Genomic DNA, 25,399 nt, shown 5'->3' with positions numbered 1-25,399 from the left:
TGACTGGAATAAGTTCAGCCTCATCCCCATCTCTAGACCAGACACAGCAAACGTCACCATAATATTCTGGAACGAGTCGGTACCACACCAGGATATTGTTGTATGGCTAAAAAGACACTGTGACCTAATGTCAGATCTGACCAAGACCAGGGACGAGGATGGCATATGGACTGGGGGGTGGAAGGTCCTGGTAAAGTTACGGCAGGTTAACAACATCACCCAACATCTGCCCAACTCATTCTTTATTGGCCGGGAGAAAGGGGTATGCTTCTATGCGGGTCAGCCTAGAAAATGTTTTAAATGCGGAAAGGCCGGTCATATTGCGAGTGTGTGCACCCTGGTAAAATGTAATTTATGCGGGGAGATCGGCCATGTCAGCGCCACCTGCCAGAACATCCGGTGCAACCTCTGTGGTAGGATCGGTCACTCGCACAGGGACTGTCCAGACGCCTGGCATAATGTTTGTAAGGACTTCCCTGATGAGGACTTGCTGGAAGTGGCAGATGACCTAGAGGAGGAGACGCTGTTGTCAGGGTCAGCAGTGACACCGCCCGAGCCTCAGCACAACATGGGTGACAATATGGGTGACATAGTGCCTGACCAGTCCCAGCCAGGAGCCACTGAGGGGAACGGGGAGGTCACTGAGCAGGTTGTGGGCACGTCGTCTTCTGCCTCTGCATCAATAAATCCGCAGAAGAAACGGAAGAAGGACAAAACCAGCCGTAAGCCTGAGGGGGAATGGACCACTGTCCAAAAACCTTCCAAAAAGAAAGTAGACCCCGGGTCAGGTGTTATGACTATCACAAATAGGTACGGTGTCCTATCAGACTCAGACGCTGAGGAAGAGATGGAGAGAGAGTTAAAGAGGGTGGTAGATGAATTTAATGAGGACCAAGAGGGCGATCCCCCCACAAAAAGGAAACCCCCGCGAGCTAAACGTCTGTCCGAATCGGACATGGAGACAGGTGGTCGGCAGGTGGGCTCAGACCCAGATCTATGATGATGGGGGGAATATCTCTGCTTCTTGTGCTTTGCTTTGCTTTGATGGCTCACTGTACCCTTAAAGTGTTCTCCAGTAATGTGAACAGTGTCTTGATGCTGATGTCTTTTTCTTACAAGAGACACGTTTGAATACTTTAGGACTCTTACGGGAAGCTGAGCGTGAATGGCGGTCTGGTCCATCCTTTTGGTCACTGGCTGTAGAACCAAGTGCCGGGGTCTCTATCCTCTTTAACACCAATGATGTAACTATACATAGGTTGACAGAGGTATTGATGGGAAGGTGCCTAATTCTGGAAGTTACTATTCGGGGTAGGAGGCTCCGTCTTATAAATATCTATGGTTCGCAGACAGTGACTGAAAGGGTTAACCTTTATAATGAAGTGAAGCCATATCTCTTCACATCTATCCCTGTCATCATGGCTGGAGATTTTAATGCCACCAGGACATCTTGTGACAGGACCTCTAATAGGCCTCTTACCAGAGACTCCAAGGTCTTAAACGGAATTATTCAACAGGCCGGGTTGTCAGATGTGTTTGTGCAGGGTGGTCGGAAACCAAAATTTACTTATTTTTGTGGTGAAAGAAGAAGTCGGATAGATTTAGCTCTGGTGAGTCCTACAGAGACCATTGGTGAGAAAGATGAGAAGATCGTCCCTTATTCAGACCATCTGGCCTTATATTTCTGTTTGGGTGTCACAAAGTGTTCTGGGACAGGTAGAGGGTTATGGAGACTTAATTCCAGTATATTAGAAGACCCTTCGGTTCAGAGTCATGTTCACTCTCTTATACAGAGTCAGCTAGAGAGAGTGGACTTTTATGACAATATGGCCGACTGGTGGGAGGATGTCAAGGATGAGATCAGATCCCTCTTAAAGAGACTGTCAGTTATAAAGGGGAAGAGTAAGTATGGCCAGTATCTCAAGCTGCGGAAAGAATTGGAGTCACTATATTCGGCGGGAGGGGATGACCAACAAAGGATAGACCGGCTGAAATCTGAGATAAGGCAGTATCAGTACAGCAGGTATACCTCCCTGGTTCTTGAACGGGATTATGGGACTTTAGGGTCTCCTGATCCCTTTGAGAATTGCCGGGAGCGAGTGGCAAATAAATCTGTCACCGGTCTCACTGACCCCCAGGGTGTTTTGCAAGAATCTCGGGAGGGTATCCTGGGGGTGGTGAGATCTTACTATGCTGACTTGTTTCAGAGGAAGGTTTTGGATAGAGACAAGATGACCCAATTCTTGGAGGCAACTCCGCTCCCTGATACTAATGATTTGGACTTTTCTCCTTTGACAGCAGATTTGACGGTGGCGGAGGTTAAAGAGGCAATTGATAAGTTACATCTGAAGAAGGCACCAGGTCCAGATGGGATAACAGCAGAATTCTATAGGACATTCAGAGACCTCTTGGCCCCAATCCTCGTGGATGTATATACAAATTGTCTAGAAAGTCACCTGATGCCTCCATCCATGAGAGTGTCCTCGCTGATTCTGCTGTCCAAAGGTAAAGAGCCGAGTGACATCAAGAACTGGAGGCCGATTGCCCTCTTGAATGTCGACAGAAAGATTCTGGCAAAAATTCTGTTTTCTAGATTAGTTTGTCTGTCCTCAGCACTGTTGTCAGGCTGTCAGTTTGGCACAGTAAAAGGGCGGAACATCTCTGGAGCAGTCATCTCGATAAGGGAGATGTTTGAGAGATGTAAATCCCTGAGGTGTGGGAGATATGTTGTGAGTCTTGACCAGGCTAAAGCCTTTGACAGAGTAGATCATGAGTATCTATGGGCCACTTTGTCAAAGTACGGTATTCCGGGGCAATTCATCGATTGGCTGAAGACTCTGTATTGCGAGGCTGAGAGCTTTCCTCTGGTCAATGGTTGGCAGGGTGATACCTTCAGGGTTGAGGCAGGGGTGAGACAGGGTTGCCCACTGAGTCCGCTGCTGTATGTATTTGCCTTAGACCCATTCTTGAGGTCACTGCAGGAGTGTGGTTTTCAGGGGGTGCCAGTCCCCCATTGCCTGCCCCTGAGTGTTGTTGCCTATGCGGATGATGTGACTGTGGTGATATCTGAGCCTCGTGAGGTGGAGATGTTGTCTACGGCCATCAGAAGTTACTCGGAGGCCTCAGGGTCTCTGGTCAACCTTGAGAAGAGTCAAGCTCTCTGGATATCAGACAGTGATCCAGACTTTGATCTGCCACAATTTGTGAGAGCCTCCACCTATATTAAAATCCTAGGGGTCAAATTTGGGAGGAATGATAACGCCAAACTAAATTGGGAAGAGAAGTTGGAAGCCGGAAATGCAAAGGTTCAGCGATGGAAGAACTGGAGGCTGACCTATAGAGAAAGGGTTAAAATGTTGAAGACTTACCTGGTCCCTGTCTTCTTGTATGTCTCTGTCGTTTTTCCTTTGCCGGAATCTTTCTCCGCTAGGCTCTTTAGCCTGTTCTTCCAACTGTTGTGGGGGAACAGGTTGAACCTGATAAAAAGAGGGATCACCTACCTACAGAGAAGAGAGGGTGGGTTGGATATGTTGAATCCAAGGGTGTTCTTTGACTCCATGTTTCTAAAAGTTAATTTTGGTTGCCTGGACTCAGAGAACAGCTTCCTGTGGGTGAATAGTATCAGGGACTGGATAATGCCTTTTGCAGAGTCTTGGGTGCGAGGCGGCAGTCTCAAGAGGGGTCGATGGACGAGTGACTACCTCCCCCAGTACCTGGACTATGGGCTGAAGTGTGTGAGAAGGTGGAAGATAGAGAAGTCCTACATTGAGGGTAAGCCAAGGAAAGATCTATACGTGAGGGTCTGTAGGGCTTTCTTTTGTTATCCACTTGTCTTGAGGGATTGTGTGACTAGCACTTTACAAGAAAGTCTGAAGCTCCTCAATGGGAAACGACTCCCCGCCAAATTATTTGACATAGCTTGGTTGTCATTACATGGAAAGCTATTTGTTAGGGGTAACCTGAAATTTTTAAGTGTTTCAGATAGGAACTGTCCTCTCGGTTGTCAGCAGGAGGAGACGATGGAGCACTTAATATCTGACTGCAGGGGTGGGAGGAGAATATGGGAAGAGGTGTCACAAAAGCTAAACATCCCATTACTGCAGTCCCTGACTTATGCTGATATAATCTATGCTGTTCCATCCAGAAATAGGAATGTAGACAGGGGGACAATGTACCTGATCATTTCTGTCATAAAATACTACCACTGGCACATGAGAACCCGCGTGTCTATACACAATGAGCCATTCCACCACACCACAGCCGTAAGCCAAATAATGTCTGAGCTCCAGTGGGTTAAGTCATTAGAGATACGGAGTAACCCGAATAATAGGAAATTATGGAGAAATGTGTCTTTGGTTTAAAACAGGAAATATGATGTTATTTTGTGTGTTTTTTTCTCTTCTTTTTCCTCCCCAGCAAATGTGGACTTTCTAAGTTTAATATGATTCTATAGTCATTTTAGTTGAGTAGTCATTGTGTGTACAATGCCTGTTATTTTTTGTTTTTGTAAGAATGTATTTTAATTGTATTTTTTTTTGTTTGTTTTCACAATAAAAATTGCCTCCTATGTACAATAATATAACTACTATAATACTGCTCCTATGTACAAGAATATAACTACTATAATACTGCCTCCTATGTACATAAATATAACTACTATAATACTGCCTCCTATGTACAAGAATATAACTACTATAATACTGCCTCCTATGTACAAGAATATAACTACTATAATACTGCCTCCTATGTACAAGAATATAACTACTATAATACTGCCTCCTATGTACAAGAATATAACTACTATAATACTGCTCCTATGTACAAGAATATAACTACTATAATACTGCTCCTATGTACAAGAATATAACTACTATAATACTTCTCCTATGTACAAGAATATAACTACTATAATACTGCTCCTATGTACAAGAATATAACTACTATAATACATCCTCCTATGTACAAGAATATAACTACTATAATACTGCTCCTATGTACAAGAATATAACTACTATAATACTGTTCCTATGTACAAGAATATAACTACTATAATACTGCTCCTATGTACAAGAATATAACTACTATAATACTGCTCCTATGTACAAGACCATAACTACTATAATACTGCTCCTATGTACAAGAATATAACTACTATAATACTGCTCCTATGTACAAGACCATAACTACTATAATACTGCTACTATGTACAAGAATATAACTACTATAATACTGCTCCTATGTACAAGAATATAACTACTATAATACTGCTCCTATGTACAAGAATATAACTACTATAATACTGCTCCTATGTATAAGAATATAACTACTATAATACTGCCTCCTGTGTACAAGAATATAACTACTATAATACTGCTCCTATGTACAGGAATATAACTACTATAATACTGCTCCTATGTACAAGAATATAACTGCTATAATACTGCTCCTATGTACAAGAATATAACTACTATAATACTGCTCCTATGTACAAGAATATAACTACTATAATACTGCTCCTATGTACAAGAATATAACTACTATAATACTGCTCCTATGTACAAGAATATAACTACTATATTACTGCTCCTATGTACAAGAATATAACTACTATAATACTGCTCCTATGTACAAGAATATAACTGCTATAATACTACCTCCTATGTACAAGAATATAACTACTATAATACTGCCTCCTATGTACAAGAATATAACTACTATAATACTGCCTCCTATGTACAAGAATATAACTACTATAATACTGCCTCCTATGTACAGGAATATAACTACTATAATACTGCTCCTATGTACAAGAATATAACTACTATAATACTGCTCCTATGTACAAGAATATAACTACTATAATACTGCTCCTATGTATAAGAATATAACTACTATAATACTGCCTCCTGTGTACAAGAATATAACTACTATAATACTGCTCCTATGTACAGGAATATAACTACTATAATACTGCCTCCTATGTACAAGAAGATAACTACTATAATACTGCTCCTATGTACAAGAATATAACTACTATAATACTGCCACCTATGTACAAGAAGATAACTACTATAATACTGCTCCTATGTACAAGAATATAACTACTATAATACTGCCTCCTATGTACAAGAATATAACTACTATAATACTGCTCCTATGTACAAGAATATAACTACTATAATACTGCCTCCTATGTACAAGAATATAACTACTATAATACTGCCTCCTATGTACAGGAATATAACTACTATAATACTGCTCCTATGTACAAGAATATAACTACTATAATACTGCTCCTATGTACAGGAATATAACTACTATAATACTGCTCCTATGTACAAGAATATAACTACTATAATACTGCTCCTATGTACAGGAATATAACTACTATAATACTGCTCCTATGTACAAGAATATAACTACTATAATACTGCTCCTATGTACAAGAATATAACTACTATAATACTGCTCCTATGTACAAGAATATAACTACTATAATACTGCCTCCTATGTACAAGAATATAACTACTATAATACTGCTCCTATGAACAAGCCTATGTACAAGAATATAACTACTATAATACTGCTCCTATGTACAAGCCTATAACTACTATAATACTGCCTCCTATGTACAAGAATATAACTACTATAATACTGCCTATGTACAAGAATATAACTACTATAATACTGCTCCTATGTACAAGAATATAACTACTATAATACTGCTCCTATGTACAAGAATATAACTACTATAATACTGCTCCTATGTACAAGAATATAACTACTATAATACTGCTCCTATGTACAAGAATATAACTACTATAATACTGCTCCTATGTACAAGAATATAACTACTATAATACTGCTCCTATGTACAAGAATATAACTACTATAATACTGCTCCTATGCACAATAATATATCTACTATAATACTGCTCCTATGTACAAGAATATAACTGCTATAATACTGCTCCTATGTACAAGAATATAACTACTATAATACTGCCTCCTATGTACAAGAATATAACTACTATAATACTGCTCCTATGTACAAGAATATAACTACTATAATACTGCTCCTATGTACAAGAATATAACTACTATAATACTGCCTCCTATGTACAAGAATATAACTGTTATAATACTGCTCCTATGTACAAGAATATAACTACTGTAATACTGCTCCTATGTACAAGAATATAACTACTATAATACTGCCTCCTATGTACAGGAATATAACTACTATAATACTGCTCCTATGTACAAGAATATAACTACTATAATACTGCCTCCTATGTACAAGAATATAACTACTATAATACTGCCCCTATGTACAATAATATAACTACTATAATACTGCTCCTATGTACAAGAATATAACTACTATAATACTGCTCCTATGTACAAGAATATAACTACTATAATACTGCTCCTATGTACAAGAATATAACTACTATAATACTGCTCCTATGTACAAGAATATAACTACTATAATACTGCTCCTATGTACAAGAATATACCTACTATAATACTGCTCCTATGTACAAGAATATAACTACTATAATACTGCCTCCTATGTATAAGAATATAACTACTATAATACTGCTTCTATGTACAAGAATATAACTACTATAATACTGCCTCCTATGTGCAAGAATATAACTACTATAATACTGCTCCTATGTACAAGAATATAACTACTATAATACTGCTCCTATGTACAAGAATATAACTACTATAATACTGCCTCCTATATACAAGAATATAACTACTATAATACTGCCTCCTATGTGCAAGAATATAACTACTATAATACTGCCCCTATGTACAGGAATATAACTACTATAATACTGCTCCTATGTACAAGAATATAACTACTATAATACTGCCCCTATGTGTGATGATGACATAGAGCAGGACGTCTTCATGTTTCAGTAGCTGCGCTGTATTATAGCGGTTTGTAGATGCTGCTCTGGGATTAGTAAGGAAGACAAATGTTCTGGACCAGAGAACCCATTTCGGATCTCTCCCTGCCCGGCGCTGGCTGCTTGTTATGATAATACCGTATCTGGTTAGGCGGTATGTGCAGAGCGCTCACATTTGTGTTCCTTCCAATGATGCAGAACGCGCTGCTGCCCCCGGGTGCCTCATAGAAGCTTGAATTAAAAGTAGAATCCGTTGTTTTAATTTGGTGTTTGCGGAACATATGACACAGACGGCGGAGTGAGAGTCATCCATCATCGTAGAGCTCATCACCCTCAGCTGGGAGCTGCACAGTAATTGTTTTTTGCATGCAGAACATCTTGGAGCGCAGTTGCCTCGCGCACTCATGTGATGGCGGTATAAGTGCCTATAGACGGTATTGGCCGCGGTGGATGGAGCCGCAGCTCTGGAGGATCATTATGTAGGATTGGCATAATAAAGTCTGGAGTGGCGCACGTGACGTCCCCAATGACCGGATTCTGCAGTTTTCACAAGCTGCGCCAAAGGGCAAACAGGTGTGTAATAACTCAGATAAGAGGGGCGGCCCAATTACAGCATTAACCCTTCTGATGCCAAGGGAAGCAAGTCCTGAGATGGATTCTACGGATTAGCGCGTTCCATGCCGTTCTTGTTTTGCCCACTTCCGATATTTTGACATTAGGATTTAGAAGGGGAAATTGGGGCCCTCTATCTAAGGGCCACAGCACAGTCACATGGTATCAGTGATAAGGACAACGCTGACAACGTTACTGCAGGTGATGACAGAAAGGTGTCAGAACCGATTATAACACGGGCACTTTAGGTGACCATTTTGGTCCTGAGGTTTAGACTGCACAGATGCAAATCGAGATTTTTTCAGGTTTCTTTTGTCAAAAATCGCAGCAAAATTCAGAACAAAGTAAAGTGGGCACTGATCCCCCAAGATAGGATGCACTGTGTGTGGTGCAAGATCTACAGAAGGACCTACAAGAGTCACATGACCTCAGCAGGTCCTTAAGCCAAATGGAAAGCAGCAAAGAGAGGAGGAGGAGGAGGTGTTGTGTTAGGGCATGAGGTCTGATCTGGGGTCTGTGTTAGTTTAGGGCAGGGCTGGCCAACCTGCAGCTCTCCAGCTGTTGTAAAACTACAATTCCCACCATGCCCTGCTGTAGGCTGATAGCTGTAGGCAGTCTAGGCATGCTGGGAGTTGTAGTTTTGCAACATCTGGAGAGCCACAGGTTGGTCATCCCTGGTTTAGGGGGTTTTGGGTTTGAATTTAAATTAGGGGGTCTGCTCTCAGTCTGCTTTTAAGCGTTCTGACTTGGGGGGGTTCTAGTTATTTCAGGGGTCTCTTCAGCAGCTGCATTAAGGGAATTTGGTTTAGGGGCTTTAATTAGGCTGCTTGTATTTAGGGATTCTGGTTTGGGGGTATTTATTTTAGGGGTCTGCTCGGGAGCTTGTATTTAGAGAGTCTGGTTTGGGTGTATTTATTTTAGGGGTCTGCTCGGGAGCTTGTATTTAGAGAGTCTGGTTTGGGTGTATTTATTTTAGGGGTCTGCTCGGGAGCTTGTATTTAGGGATTCTGGTTTAGGGTGCATTTATTTTAGGGGTCTGCTCGGGAGCCTGTATTTAGGGATTCTGGTTTGGGTGTATTTATTTTAGGGGTCTGCTCGGGAGCCTGTATTTAGGGATTCTGGTTTAGGGTGCATTTATTTTAGGGGTCTGCTCGGGAGCCTGTATTTAAGGATTCTGATTTAGGGTGCATTTATTTTAGGGGTCTGCTCGGGAGCCTGTATTTAGGGATTCTGGTTTGGGTGTATTTATTTTAGGGGTCTGCTCGGGAGCCTGTATTTAGGGATTCTGGTTTAGGGTGCATTTATTTTAGGGGTCTGCTCGGGAGCCTGTATTTAGGGATTCTGGTTTAGGGTGCATTTATTTTAGGGGTCTGCTCGGGAGCCTGTATTTAGGGATTCTGGTTTGGGGGTATTTATTTTAGGGGTCTGCTCGGGAGCCTGTATTTAGGGATTCTGGTTTAGGGTGCATTTATTTTAGGGGTCTGCTCGGGAGCCTGTATTTAGGGATTCTGGTTTGGGTGTATTTATTTTAGGGGTCTGCTCGGGAGCCTGTATTTAGGGATTCTGGTTTAGGGTGCATTTATTTTAGGGGTCTGCTCGGGAGCCTGTATTTAGGGATTCTGGTTTGGGTGTATTTATTTTAGGGGTCTGCCCGGGAGCCTGTATTTAGGGATTCTGGTTTAGGGTGCATTTATTTTAGGGGTCTGCTCGGGAGCCTGTATTTAGGGATTCTGGTTTAGGGTGCATTTATTTTAGGGGTCTGCTCGGGAGCCTGTATTTAAGGATTCTGGTTTGGGTGCATTTATTTTAGGGGTCTGCTCGGGAGCTTGTATTTAGGGATTCTGGTTTGGGGGTATTTATTTTAGGGGTCTGCTCGGGAGCTTGTATTTAGAGAGTCTGGTTTGGGTGTATTTATTTTAGGGGTCTGCTCGGGAGCCTGTATTTAGGGATTCTGGTTTAGGGTGCATTTATTTTAGGGGTCTGCTCGGGAGCCTGTATTTAGGGATTCTGGTTTAGGGTGCATTTATTTTAGGGGTCTGCTCGGGAGCCTGTATTTAGGGATTCTGGTTTAGGGTGCATTTATTTTAGGGGTCTGCTCGGGAGCCTGTATTTAGGGATTCTGGTTTGGGGGTATTTATTTTAGGGGTCTGCTCGGGAGCCTGTATTTAGGGATTCTGGTTTAGGGTGCATTTATTTTAGGGGTCTGCCCGGGAGGCTGTATTTAGAGAGTCTGGTTCAGGGTGCATTTATTTTAGGGGTCTGCTCGGGAGCCTGTATTTAGGGATTCTGGTTTAGGGTGCATTTATTTTAGGGGTCTGCCCGGGAGGCTGTATTTAGAGAGTCTGGTTCAGGCTACTTTCACACTAGTTTTGGCTTTCCGTTTGTGAGATCGGTTCAGGGCTCAGCGGTCCAAATCGGATCAGTTTTGCACCAATGCATTCTGAATGGAAAAGTATCCGCTCAGAATCCATCAGTTTGCCTCCGTTCAGTCTCCGTTCCACTTCGGAGGCCGCCTGCAGCGTTTTGGTGTCCGTCTGACGAATCTGAGCCAAACGGACCCGTTCCAGCACACAATGTAAGTCAATGGGGACGGATCCGTTTTCACTGACACAATCTGGCACAATAGAAAACGGATCCGTCCTCCATTGACTTTCATTGGTGTTCAAGATGGATCCGTCATGGCTTGGTTACAGATAATACAAACGGATCCGTTCATAACGGATGCAGACGGTTGTATTATCTCAACAGATCCGTCTGTGCAGATCCATGACGGATCCGCACCAAACGCGAGTGTGAAAGTAGCCTTAGGGTGTATTTATTTTGGGGGTTCTGCTCGGGAGGCTGCATTTAGAGTCTGTTTCTTGGGTCTGTAGTCGTTTAGTGGGTTCTAGTCTGGCGAGTACACCGACACACTGTGGAAAACCGATCCACACAGAGACTGACCGGCGGTGAAGATCATATCAGTCATGAACCGCGCTCACTCCTCACCTGTGCCCTCCCCACAGACCTCTCTATGAGCAGACCCTTTATATTGCGTCCTCTGCCAATAACCGCGCGCACTGAGTAATGGCCTCTGTCAGGCGGCAGCGCATTTTGTTCTCTCTCTGAGACGCGCGGTTCTGGTGGCTAAGTACAAGTGACAGTTTAATGGGGTCCTGGTCAGACGGCACTTCATTAGGTTTTGACTTCTTGTAGATTTTAGAGTTTCATCCTTGGATCGAGGCGGGGGAGGGGGAGAGGAGATTGATTGAGACGAAAGGATCGACTTCTGCAATGTGCGGAGTTCACTTCTCTTCCATCTCTCAGGGGCACAGAATAAACTGGCAATCGATAGCGCCAGTTATATCACTGGTGTCCGAAAACCCAGACACTCGAGCGACAGCAAAAGATGGAAGAAAGAAGCCAAGGATCTGAGAAAGGGAAGAAATCATTTCGATGCCACGCGGTGGTTTCAGTCTTACCCAGCGGAGTGCCGGGTTTGAATCCTGTATGGATTGTATGAAGATGTCAATGGGGTCCCTGTGGCTACCAGGGTCCTAGGGGTGGCCAGAGCTGCCAATGGGCCCAAGTTCAGGGGCCGATCCTATCATCACTATGATCAGGCTGGAGGATGAAGCCTAGAAGGTATGGGTCTCGGGAGGTTTTCCATCTTGCATGCTGTGGGTCCTCCTGCGTTTTTAGTGGGATACAATGGGGCTAATCGGCACATGGACATCCATTGGTTAAAAGCAGGTCCCACACAGAAACTGCTCCAAGAAGGAACATGTCCATGAAGATAACAAGCCCTAGGGTTGGGTTTAGGGTGAAGGTTGGTCGGGTGGAGGACATGGGTTCGGAGGATTGTTGGGGGATGGGCCTGGATTCTCCTAAGAACCCATACATTCTAGTCACAATTGAGCCTAGATAGTTAGGTAACCAGTGGACCCCGGGTATACAGCATTAACCCTTTGACTACTACCCATCAGAAACCTTTACATTAACCTCCTTTACTGCTTTAGACCAGCAGGTACATTGACGTTATTCCCCGATTTCCCTAGACCCAAATGTAGGGATACCTACATTTACCCTTTCACCTCTCAAGACCACCAGGAAAATGCTAGACCACCAGGCCTACCAACATTAACCCCTTCACTGTCCTAGACTACAGGGATAAAAACAATGACCCCATCACTGCCCAAGACCACCAATGATGTGCTAGACCACAAGGCATACCAACATTAACCCCTTCACTGTCCTAAGCCACCAGAGATGCAGATTGCAAACATTGATCTTTTCACTGTCCTAGACCACCAGGGATATAGACACTAACCTTCACTGCTCTACACCTGGATGCTGTACGTCTCTGGAAATCCGGCTGCTTTATAGCTAATTATTACGGTGCTGTATGTGAATTTTTATTTTATGTGGTTCTGTATGGTGCGATTTACAACGAGCAGCGCCCGGGCCCCAAACGATTTACAACGAGCAGCGCCCGGGCCCCAAACTGCAGCACTCATTAGAGGGAACATTGCCAGCGCTACAGCTGAAAGGTACGCGTAGGCTGCGGCCCGCCGGTGTGGAAGCAGTATGGTGATCCTTTACACCCGGGTCTATGTGCCTTCAGCCACGCCCCTGAGGAGCCCATGCACTTCTACAAGGCCCTACTGTCCCTCCAGATCTGTATAATTTAATACAATATCCAACAGACGTCGAAGTCATTTACCAATGTCTACCCATGATGGCTGCCTCTGATGTATAAGCCTGTCACCCATAGGATCCCTAACACAAAGCACAGTATACGTTAGTTGCGGCACGTTTCTGTATGGAAGTGTAGCAGAATGCACTATATACAGTAGAAAGATGTATTCTGCTATATTCCATTCCAGTGAATGTACTGTATGATGTGCAGCTTCTAGGGAAGAACATCTCCAAAAACATATGAAGACCCCATATGGCGGCACACTGAGATGTACAGAACTGTAGGGGCTCCCATGTCCCTCCACACAGCCGACCGTACATGGCTTACATGGCTCGGCCTCAGCGCAGCATCTTGGCATCTTTATGTTCTCCACGTGTTCTTGTGAGGTTCCTTTGGTTTCTGTTCACTCTCCAAAAATATGGAGACGCTAATCGGCTTCACATGAAATGGTCGAGATATAATACGCAGTGTGCGCCCTACATACAGCAGAGATGGGGGGGGGGGGGGGGGGGGGGATTCATATGTAACTGGAGACTGGATTCGGGGGATACTATATCTCCTGATGGAGGGCACCTAATCCTAACCCTAACCGGAGACTGTCGCCACCGGTCCCTAAAGTCAGAGATTTAACAACGGAGGAGTATATAACGCGTTACATTATACGCTTATCATTTCCAAAGGAAAAACACTTGTTATAATATCATGTAACATTACATAATACCGTCATACGGTGAAATTCCAAACTAAAATGTGTGGAAATATTGGATCCTGCGCAGAGAAGATCCAAAAACTTGTCTCTCAATATTTATATCATTAGATTATTTGTATCAAAAAGTAACAATGATAAGAATGATATTAATAGTCAGGATAACAGCCTGAACCCTGCGAAATAAAAGTATGTGAACCCCGGGGCAGTGAGGGAAATATGACATAGCAGAACCACTTCACCCCGCACTGCAGACAACAGGCGAAAATCACGGCAAATGTGGAATTTCTTGTCCGTTTGCTTTTTGAACAAGAAATTTTGGAAGCTGCAACAGGACGAAGCAGCAGAACTTTCTGTAGGCCCCCCGCCGCGCTCGTTCATACTAACACCGACCCAGTCAGTCTCCTCTCACCTAATCTCACTCAAATACTCATCCTTCCTCCTACAGTAAGACTCAGACTTACACCAACACTAATACTGAGTACTAAACATACTCACACTCATACTCTTACACACTCAGTCTTACTCTGACGCACTCATGTTTCCACTCACATTGATATTCATCCTCATTCGTAATCGCACATTTATATTAATTCAGTCATGATTATATTGTATTTATTCGCAATCAGAGTCAGGTTCATAATCTCATACACACAGATTTACCCACCGACTCATACAACAACCTATTCATACACTTACTCACCCAGTTATCCACGCAGTCATACTCCCATTACCTTACCCACACATACACCCGCTCACCCATTCATCCACTCATTAACCCACTCTCTTATACACTCACCCTTTCATTTACCCTTGCCCATTACCATTTACTCTTTCATACACTCACTCACATTCATTTAGGCTCATAGTAGATGACACAGGCGATTGTCCAGAGGGAAGTGTTCCTTCTTGACAATCGGCTGCTCATTAGCAGCATGTGGAGGAGCGATCGTTATGCCATCGCTCGTGCCCGTACTGAATCACTGTTTGCCGGCAGCGGATTGTGATTACACAGCAAGATCTGCTGCCGATAAACAAGGATTTTTAAACCCGCTGAAAAATTCCAAGAGTTTTCTCGGTAATCGGCAGCAGTATTACACTGCCACACTTATTAGCGAGGATCTGCACAATTATCTGTCCGTCTAATATAAGCCTAACACTTACAAAATCACTCAAACATACATTAATTTACCCATTTACTCATGTGCCCATTTATTTACCCACTCATTCATTAATGTACCCACTCATCTATTCATACACTCACTCTCTTATACACTCACTCATCTATTCACACACTTTTTCTTATACATCCACCCATTCATACACTCACTCACTTATACACCCACTCATCTATTCATACACTCACTCTCTTATACATCCACCCATTCACCCACCCACTCATCTATTCACACACTCACTCTCTTATACACCCACCCACTCATCTATTCATACACTCACTCTCTTATACACCCACCCACTCATCTATTCATTCACTCACTCTCTTATACACCCACCCACTCATCTATTCATTCACTTTCTTATACATCCATCCACTCATCTATTCATACACTCACTCTCTTATACACCCACTCATCTATTCATACACTCACTCTCTTATACACCCACTCATCTATTCACACACTTTCTTATATATCCACCCATTCATACACTCACTCACGCTCACACTCATGCCAACCATCAAAGCCTCTTCTTATGCAGAAAGAAACAGAGGACACTGACCGGCCTCTGCTTTGAGCCATAGGGGAGACTGGAGCGATTTCTTGCTTCTATACAGCTTTTTGTCGCCTCCTGTTCGTCCCCACCAAGCTGCTCCTGAACGGAGAGAGGACTGATCAGTGGTCAACGTCTTACTAGGTGGTCATTTATACACTGTATATACTGTACACCTGAGGCTGCAGAGCAAGACACGGCAAGAAGACAAACGGCTGCCTGTATCTCCCCATCACGTAATATTACAGGTGAGCAGGCGGCTGACTACGACTACCGGAGCGGTCATGTGACTGACGTCCTCACACAGGGAGTTTTCCTGATTATTATAGTTTTATATTTATTAGTTTCATCTAAAGACTAAATTAGGGGACATTCCTGGAAGTTTCCGTCCACCATGAGGCCAGCGGGTTCAGGTCATCCGTACAGAGCAGCAGATGGGGGAAGATGTATAAAATACCCGGACACTAACACGCCATCTGTTCCGGCTGAACGCTACGCGTTTCCTGGGAGACAGATTCTCTCATCTTCTCGTTATATTTCTCTGACCAAAAATATAAAGAAAATTCTGAAAACCGAACAGAAGGATGAAGCCCGAGAAACGCAGACAGACAAGCATATCCGGACATAAAAGATGGGGGGCTCGTAGCCCCTCCGATAAATCCTGAGCAGGCGCTTTATCTGGTTCTGGATAAGACTGGGCGACAACCAATGATGGCTGATAATATCCTCTTGCAGAGTTGTCAGCCAGGTTTACTAGACTTTGCCTAGTTATGAGGGAGGGGCTCAAAATCACTTCAGCTCTCTCCAAGGAGACAACCCCTTGAAGGGCTGTAATGGCGGCCATATTGGTGGTCACCCGGCTCGACCAGATATGGACACCAGTATAAAACAGCTAAGACAACGGGACAGAAGACGGTGAGCGAGGGGATTCTGACTTCTGCGTAATGGAAGGGTCTGCTTTCTGTATCAGTGCCTGGCAGTGTTAAGATCTCTGCTTGCTGTTATTTAATAGGAAACTGCTCAGTGGGCGATCAGTCCTGGTCAAGTTATGGACACACGGATAAACAGATCTGATAACTGGGCCGTGTGTGTCCATCACATCACCAGGACTGATTATTCTCTGGGGGGGGGGGGGGGGGGGGTCACATTTAATGACAGCAAGCAGAGATCTAAACAATTTAATATAGACAGTACATTTCGTTTATAGAAAGGGACAGACCTTGTGGAAAAGCATTTGAACCCCCGGAGCCATAATACGAGAAAAGCCTTCCAGACTGACGACCCTCTCCGGTACGGGGGCCACTTATCAGGATGAGCACCCATTACCAGAGCCGCCATCGCTCCGTGTCTGGTAATCGCAGAAGAAGAGGTGATGGATGAAGATGATGACCATGATGATAATGATTATGACGATTATGATGAAGAAGATGATGATGATAATGATTATGAAGATTATGATGATGAAGATGGTGATTATGACCACGATGATGATGAAGATGATGACGAAGATGATGAAGATGATGATCATGAAGATGATAATGATGATGGAGATGAAGATGATGAAGATGATGACGAAGATGGTGATTATGACCATGATGATGATGATGAAGATGACGATGAAGATGATGATGATGATGGAGATGAAGATGATGAGCCGCTGTCACCGGGGGATAAGGTATGTAGGTGTATGGCTTGGGCTCCACCATAGTTTGGGGTCATGAGGAATGAATGTGGATGGGAATGGCTGACAGACGGGTCTATAACGTGGGGCCCATCCCGTACCCTGCCCCCGAGCTCCAAGCCCCCCCTTCTCCCTTACCAGTCTTATTAGTGAGGCGGAAAGTGATGGATTTATCCGGGATCCCGCAGACGTTGCGCACAGACACCTGGCACGTGTAGTTGGCGTAATCCTGAGGACGCAGGTTCTTCAGCTTCAGCACTTTGGTTTCACCCTAAATAAAGAGAAACGAGTGAGAGAGCGAAATATACAGAAACCGCTATGTACGGGTACTGCATGGGGTATCTAAGCCTACCGTGTGCGATACTGTCTGCTGAGCTGTGTATCTACAGTACTACAACCCCCATCATAGTCTGGTGATACATCTCAGGGCGTCCTGGCTCATGATGAACGCCATTGGCCAATTCTCGTACCTAAATATAGAGCGGCAATAACTTCTAATCAAGACATAACAAATCAATTACCTATTTAGTCTCTGCCAACTGTTCTCCGTATCTTTTCTACAATGAAGACATAACCAATCAATTACACATTCGCTCAGCTGCCGCAGTATGGCAGCCACTGACCTGCCCTTGGAACACAAGGCCTCGTTAAATCTGCAGTGGTATGAACCTGAACCCCTCCCCCACCCCAGAGAGTATGGGGAGCCCCCAGCCATCATATCATATATGTACCCGCTATATTACATCCTATATGTAACCTCTATATTACATCATATATGTAACCGCTATATTACATCCTATATGTAACCGCTATATTACATCCTATATGTACCCGCTATATTACATCATATATGTAACCGCTATATTACATCATATATGTAACCGCTATATTACATCCTATATGTACCCGCTATATTACATCCTATATGTAACCGCTATATTACATCATATATGTAACTGCTATATTACATCCTATATGTAACCGCTATATTACATCATATATGTAACTGCTATATTACATCCTATATGTATCCAATATATTACATCATATATGTATCCAATATATTACATCCTATATGTACCCGCTATATTACATCCTATATGTAACCTCTATATTACATCATATATGTAACCGCTATATTACATCATATATGTAACCGCTATATTACATCATATATGTAACCGCTATATTACATCATATATGTAACCGCTATATTACATCATATATGTAACCGCTATATTACATCATATATGTAACCTCTATATTACATCATATATGTAACCGCTATATTACATCATATATGTAACCGCTATATTACATCATATATGTAACCGCTATATTACATCATATATGTAACCGCTATATTACATCATATATGTAACTGCTATATTACATCATATATGTAACCGCTATATTACATCATATATGTAACCGCTATATTACATCATATATGTAACCGCTATATTACATCATATATGTAACCGCTATATTACATCCTATATGTAACCGCTATATTACATCCTATATGTAACCGCTATATTACATCCTATATGTAACCGCTATATTACATCATATATGTAACCTCTATATTACATCCTATATGTAACCGCTATATTACATCATATATGTACCCGCTATATTACATCCTATATGTAACCGCTATATTACATCCTATATGTAACCGCTATATTACATCCTATATGTAACCGCTATATTACATCCTATATGTAACCGCTATATTACATCATATATGTAACTGCTATATTACATCCTATATGTACCCTCTATATTACATCCTATATGTAACCGCTATATTACATCCTATATGTAACCGCTATAGTACATCATATATGTAACCGCTATATTACATCATATATGTAACCGCTATATTACATCATATATGTAACCGCTATATTACATCATATATGTAACCTCTATATTACATCATATATGTAACCGCTATATTACATCATATATGTAACCGCTATATTACATCATATATGTAACCTCTATATTACATCATATATGTAACCGCTATATTACATCATATATGTAACCGCTATATTACATCATATATGTACCCGCTATATTACATCATATATGTAACCGCTATATTACATCATATATGTAACCTCTATATTACATCATATATGTAACCGCTATATTACATCATATATGTACCTGATATATTACATCATATATGTAACCGCTATATTACATCATATATGTAACCGCTATATTACATCCTATATGTAACCGCTATATTACATCCTATATGTACCCGCTATATTACATCCTATATGTAACCGCTATATTACATCCTATATGTACCCGCTATATTACATCCTATATGTAACCGCTATATTACATCCTATATGTACCCGCTATATTACATCCTATATGTAACCGCTATAGTACATCATATATGTACCTGATATATTACATCCTATATGTAACCTCTATATTACATCATATATGTAACCGCTATATTACATCATATATGTAACCTCTATATTACATCATATATGTAACCGCTATATTACATCATATATGTACCCGGTATATTACATCATATATGTACCCAATATATTACATCATATATGTAACCTCTATATTACATCATATATGTAACCGCTATATTACATCATATATGTACCCAATATATTACATCATATATGTAACCTCTATATTACATCATATATGTAACCGCTATATTACATCATATATGTAACCGCTATATTACATCCTATATGTAACCTCTATATTACATCATATATGTAACCTCTATATTACATCATATATGTAACCGCTATATTACATCATATATGTAACCTCTATATTACATCATATATGTACCCGCTATATTACATCATATATGTAACCGCTATATTACATCCTATATGTAACCTCTATATTACATCATATATGTACCTGCTATATTACATCCTATATGTAACCTCTATATTACATCATATATGTAACCGCTATATTACATCATATATGTAACCTCTATATTACATCATATATGTACCCGCTATATTACATCATATATGTAACCGCTATATTACATCCTATATGTAACCTCTATATTACATCATATATGTAACCGCTATATTACATCCTATATGTAACCGCTATATTACATCATATATGTAACTGCTATATTACATCATATATGTAACTGCTATATTACATCCTATATGTACCCGCTATATTACATCCTATATGTAACCTCTATATTACATCATATATGTAACTGCTATATTACATCATATATGTAACTGCTATATTACATCATATATGTACCCGCTATATTACATCCTATATGTAACCGCTATATTACATCATATATGTAACCGCTATATTACATCATATATGTAACCTCTATATTACATCATATATGTAACCTCTATATTACATCCTATATGTACCCGCTATATTACATCATATATGTAACCTCTATATTACATCATATATGTAACTGCTATACTATGTTTGTACCCTGACTGATGATGTCAGATCATGTAATGATAGAGCTGGGTCTCCGCAGAACTCACAAGTCCCATGAACCTGGCTGATTAGATCTAAGGCCGCTCCAGGTGATGGATGATGAGGGTTGTTACCACTGACCTGCCGCCTGCACCTGTGTCCCGGCCCTAGGGATGTTCCTTGTGACACAGACCTGGACTTGTTGACCTGCTCTGATACTATGTGGATACATTTTTTGGGATTTTTATTTTCATTTGTAATTTTTTGAAGACTGATCTAGGACCAGTCTAGAGGGTTAGAACGTATGAATGGTAATGAGGAGGTGACAGTCACACACGACATCCAGAAGAGCGAGCTGTGGTGTCCGGTGTACTGTGTAAAGCTCGAGCTGAGTGATCAGCGTGTCCCGGTCATCACAGGTCATATGATGGTCCTATGAGGCCTTCCTATGGACCACTGCTACACGAGATGAGTGGTGACATACAGTGTAACATGTCTCTGCATGGCAAAAACATCAGTAATTGTGTCACAGATACAATGATCAGTGCAAATCACACCGTCCTCTTACATCTCATTACAAGTTCTAGCTATTCCTAGTGCATGTTCTAGAGTTCTTCTCATTACATGTTCTAGCTAGTCTTAGTACATGTTGTAGAGTTATTCTTGTTACATGTTCTAGCTATTCCTGGTACATGTTTTAGAGTTCTCCTCAGTACACGTTCTATCTATTCCTGGTACATGTTTTAGAGTTATTGTTGTTACATGTTCTAGCTATTCCTAGTATATCTTATAGAGTTCTTCTCATGAGATTTTTGAGCTTATAGAGTTCTTCCTGTTAAATGTTCTAGCTATTCAAAGTACGTTGTAGAGTTATTCTTTTTACATGTTCTAGCAATTTCTAGTACCTGTTCTAGACTTCTCAATACATGTTCTAGCTATTCTTCATATATGTTCTAGAGTTCTTCTTGTTACATGTTCTAGCTATTCCTAGTAGGTGTTCTAGAGTTCTTCTCTTTACATGTTCTCGCTATTCCTAATACATTTTCTACAGTTCGCCCCGATACACATTCTAGCTATTCCTAGTACATGTTCTAGTTATTTCTGTTACATGTTTAAACTTGTAACATGTGCTTGAGTTATTCTAACATGTAGCAAAGTGATTCTCGTTACATGTAGTAGTTATTCCTGTTACATGTTCTAGAGTTCATTTGTTATATGCTCTAGTTATTCTTCTCATATGTTATAGAGTTCTCCAAGGCACATGTTCTAGAAGTATTCCTTCCACATGTTCTATGGTTCATTTGTTACATGTTCTAGTTATTCTTATGTTTTAGATTTTTGAGAAAAGAGGAAAAAAAACAAACAACACAGTGCCGTGCACTAGATAGCGTAATACAGTTGTGGGGCAGCAAAGATAAGATACATGAGGCGTGTGTGGGAATGATGTCACCTTGTTGGGTTGTGATAAGCCACAACCAAAAAGCGGTAAGTGACCCAGGCAATGGTTATTGACAGGTATCCAAACAATGCCACATTGTTTATGGTTTCATAATCAATAAAGCTTGGACTTTCTTCAACTGGTTGAGCATTGGAGTCCGTATTGTCCACGGTGGTGCCTTGAGGTCACCCAGAGTCTACTGTACATGTTTAGGATGTATCCCTGCTACGTGTTCTAGAGCTGATTTGTTACATGTTATAGTTATTCTTCTTGGTTTCTCATGTTATGTGTTCTAAAGTTTTTGATACCACATGTCCTAGAATTGTTCCTGTTAAATTTTCTAGAGTTATTCGTACTTTGTTACATGCTCTGGTTATTCTTACATGTTCTAGAGTTATTTTTAACACATGTTCTAGAGTTTTTGCGGTTACATGTTCTAGAGTTCTCTTTTACATGTAGTGGCGTCCTCCCTGTTACATCTTGTGGAGACCACCCATTCTTCTTGCAATGTGTAGTGTTACATTATTATTATTATTAGACTGTTTTGTGTTCTGTATGTTTTGTGACACCAGGGAATCCTCCAATCTCTCGCTGTCATGGATGAAACTAATGGAATGGATTGAGAAGTCTCTCTCCCTGACAATCAAGGCCACGATTATCTCTCCCCAGAGCAGTTTACCAACAGCTCAGTGTGGAGGTAATGACTGGCACCGAAACAAAGGGATACAATGTAGCTAATCTGAGATGAGACTTCCTGCTGTGATAGAGGGAGAAAGCTCTGCCTCATTCATAGATATCTGCTGAAGAGATCACAAAAGATTCATGGATTCTGAATAGCTTCCATTCAGATTCCAAACCTTATCATTTTTTGCTATAAACCATCTAACCAGAGGGGTAACATGAAGCTCCCACACCCCAGTGCAAAATCTGTAACAGGATCCACACCGAGAGGTGTCCTCTCCTTCAGACCCGGGTTGTGACGTCTACATCTAAACTCCCTATATCTACATACATAGATCTTCTACTGACACCAGGAGGGGTTTATACCCCCAGAATAAGAGGCGCTGCGAGAGATGGACGAATCCCATCCACAGAACGCTTCCTGCGACATGGAGGAATGCAGATGTAAAAGTCGTAAGAAGATAGATTCGTCTCTGTATTTTCCCTGAGAGGACTAATTTATTTCATCCATCTTGCAGACACAGGTCTGACAGGAGAAGCTTATCCTGATGGGTTATGAATGACAAGTGAATCAGTGACATTTTGCATCCACGATAATGGATTCCAAGCGAGCCCGGGATCTTCAGAGGTTTTTTCGAAGAAGCAGCGAAGATGATGAGTTGTTAGACGGCAGAGAAACTTTCCAATCCCATTATCGTCTGCAGGAAGATGATCTTAATTTACTGCAGGAAGTGGAGCTTCATTAGATGTGGTAATAGGGTTGGCAGCGGGCTCATATTGATTCACTGTCTTATCTATAAGGACGCGTGTAGAGTTATGATATTAAGAGGTGATTAATAAGACAGCACGAAGAACGGGCAGGGGCCAGATCTGGAGGAATCGGGGAGGGCAGCCAGGAAAAACTAAAAGGTTCAGCTGAAAAATCATTCTCTCTAAATGTTTTTCCATTGCTCATCAGACTTCAGGAGATGAGAAGATCCTTGAGACGTAAAAAGAACTCCCCCAGAAACTCATCACTTCTCCAGGAAAGTCACGACAAGTGGTTTTTCTTTATTCCTATTTTAACTCGCTAATTTGAAGAGTCATCTTTCAATTTGCTTAAGTACCAGACAGTTACGGAAGGATGGGGTGGATGTAAGTCAATTCAGAGAGCGGCCCCAAAGCAAGACTACAGTGGCCCCATCCTCCTGGTTATGGTCCACACCAATTTACACTAGGGGTATAGTATAACCTGAAGCTCTTAAAGGGGTTTTCTGGAAGTTAGATACTGATGGCCTACTCTCAGGACAAGTCATCAGTTTCAGATTTGTAGGGCTCTGATACCTGGCCACCCCACCGACAGCCACTAGCACCAAAAACTATACAATGGATGGAAGGCTTTGTTTATGGTGGACTGCAGCTCAGATCCCATTCACTTGAGAGCTGCTGCACCCAGCTGGATGGCGACTTCTGCTTCCAGCTCCGTAAACTGTTTAGTTTCTGGCGATGGTGGCTCCCCGAAACAGAAGATCATTGGGGTGATGGGTGTTGGCCCCCACCAGTCTGGATGAACTATACTGAGGATAGGGTTACTGGATCCCTTTAGGTTCCATAGGCTAAACCTATACTGATCTACCCCTTCAAACTCCACTTCATTCCTACGGGGAGGGAGAGCTATGAAAAATTTGGCTTTGGCCAACTGAATCTGGTTTCCACCTTCCACGAGCCGTAGAGCAGGTGCAGGTGCTGGGTCTATTGGTTGGCACATTCATGCAATTTATTGTGTGGCACGCAACCAAAATATGGCTATTACCAATAGACATTAGACTGGCTGCAGATCTGCTATGGATGGACTCGTGTGTAGATACGGGGTATGAGGGGGTAAGACAGACAACATGCACATTCATGTGAAAGCAGAGCAGAGGATTTGTTTCCTCCACAAGATAATGATACTAATTAATGAATACTCTTAACTTCAATTAACGTTTCACTTGTCTTCTTTGTGTCTGTAAGGCAGAGCACCTTGTGCTGCACTCAAAGAATAATTTGGGTGCCCAATGGTCCTATGTAATGGGACACATAGCATTGAGAGGACATCAGGAAAAGGAGCCGCGCTCTTGTTATTCACGATCGTTGCTCTGTATGGAGCTCAGTGATAGATGTGGAATTTGCCGGACGTATCTGTCATGTGAAGAACAATGTTTGGATTTGGCTGTTAGCTCCGGACCATTACCCTTCAGACAACACCTATTTATACATCGTCAATTGCCGGTAGAATGATATTCCCCAGAGAGGAAGGGCTGAGATCGTTTGGTACATCACAGAAACATGAGAAAACCAACATCAGACATGACGGATAATGATGAAACACACTGTTCACTGGGGAATGAACCAGGCCAAAGATCTGTCCAGCATCTGAAATCAGAGATTATTATATCCAGAAGTAATGTCCATCCTACAGGCTGAGGAACCGTCCAGC

At 41.8% G+C, this 25,399-nt stretch overlaps 1 protein-coding gene across 4 annotated transcripts in view; it reads right to left on the bottom strand.

Annotated features, from left to right (window-relative positions):
- MDGA1 (MAM domain containing glycosylphosphatidylinositol anchor 1) overlaps positions 1–25,399 on the bottom strand; it is a 241,211-nt gene that overhangs the window by 87,775 nt on the left and 128,037 nt on the right. For 2 of the 4 annotated variants that reach the window (XM_040430779.1, XM_040430780.1), the window contains exons 5-6: positions 17,472–17,604; positions 15,662–15,754 (exon numbers count right to left, since the gene is read on the bottom strand). The exons of 1 other annotated variant lie outside the window; for it this stretch is intronic. In XM_040430779.1, coding sequence (XP_040286713.1) covers positions 15,662–15,754; positions 17,472–17,604 — 226 coding nt within the window. The remainder of the gene's footprint in view (positions 1–15,661; positions 15,755–17,471; positions 17,605–25,399) is intronic. One more of the 4 variants, XM_040430781.1, reaches the window with a different exon arrangement.

This window comes from Bufo bufo, chromosome 4 (assembly GCF_905171765.1).
Source record: "Bufo bufo chromosome 4, aBufBuf1.1, whole genome shotgun sequence".
Classification (NCBI taxonomy): Eukaryota; Metazoa; Chordata; class Amphibia; order Anura; family Bufonidae; genus Bufo; species Bufo bufo.
The sequence above is the reverse complement of the archived record's forward strand: the minus strand, read 5'-3'. Positions and strand labels throughout refer to the sequence as shown.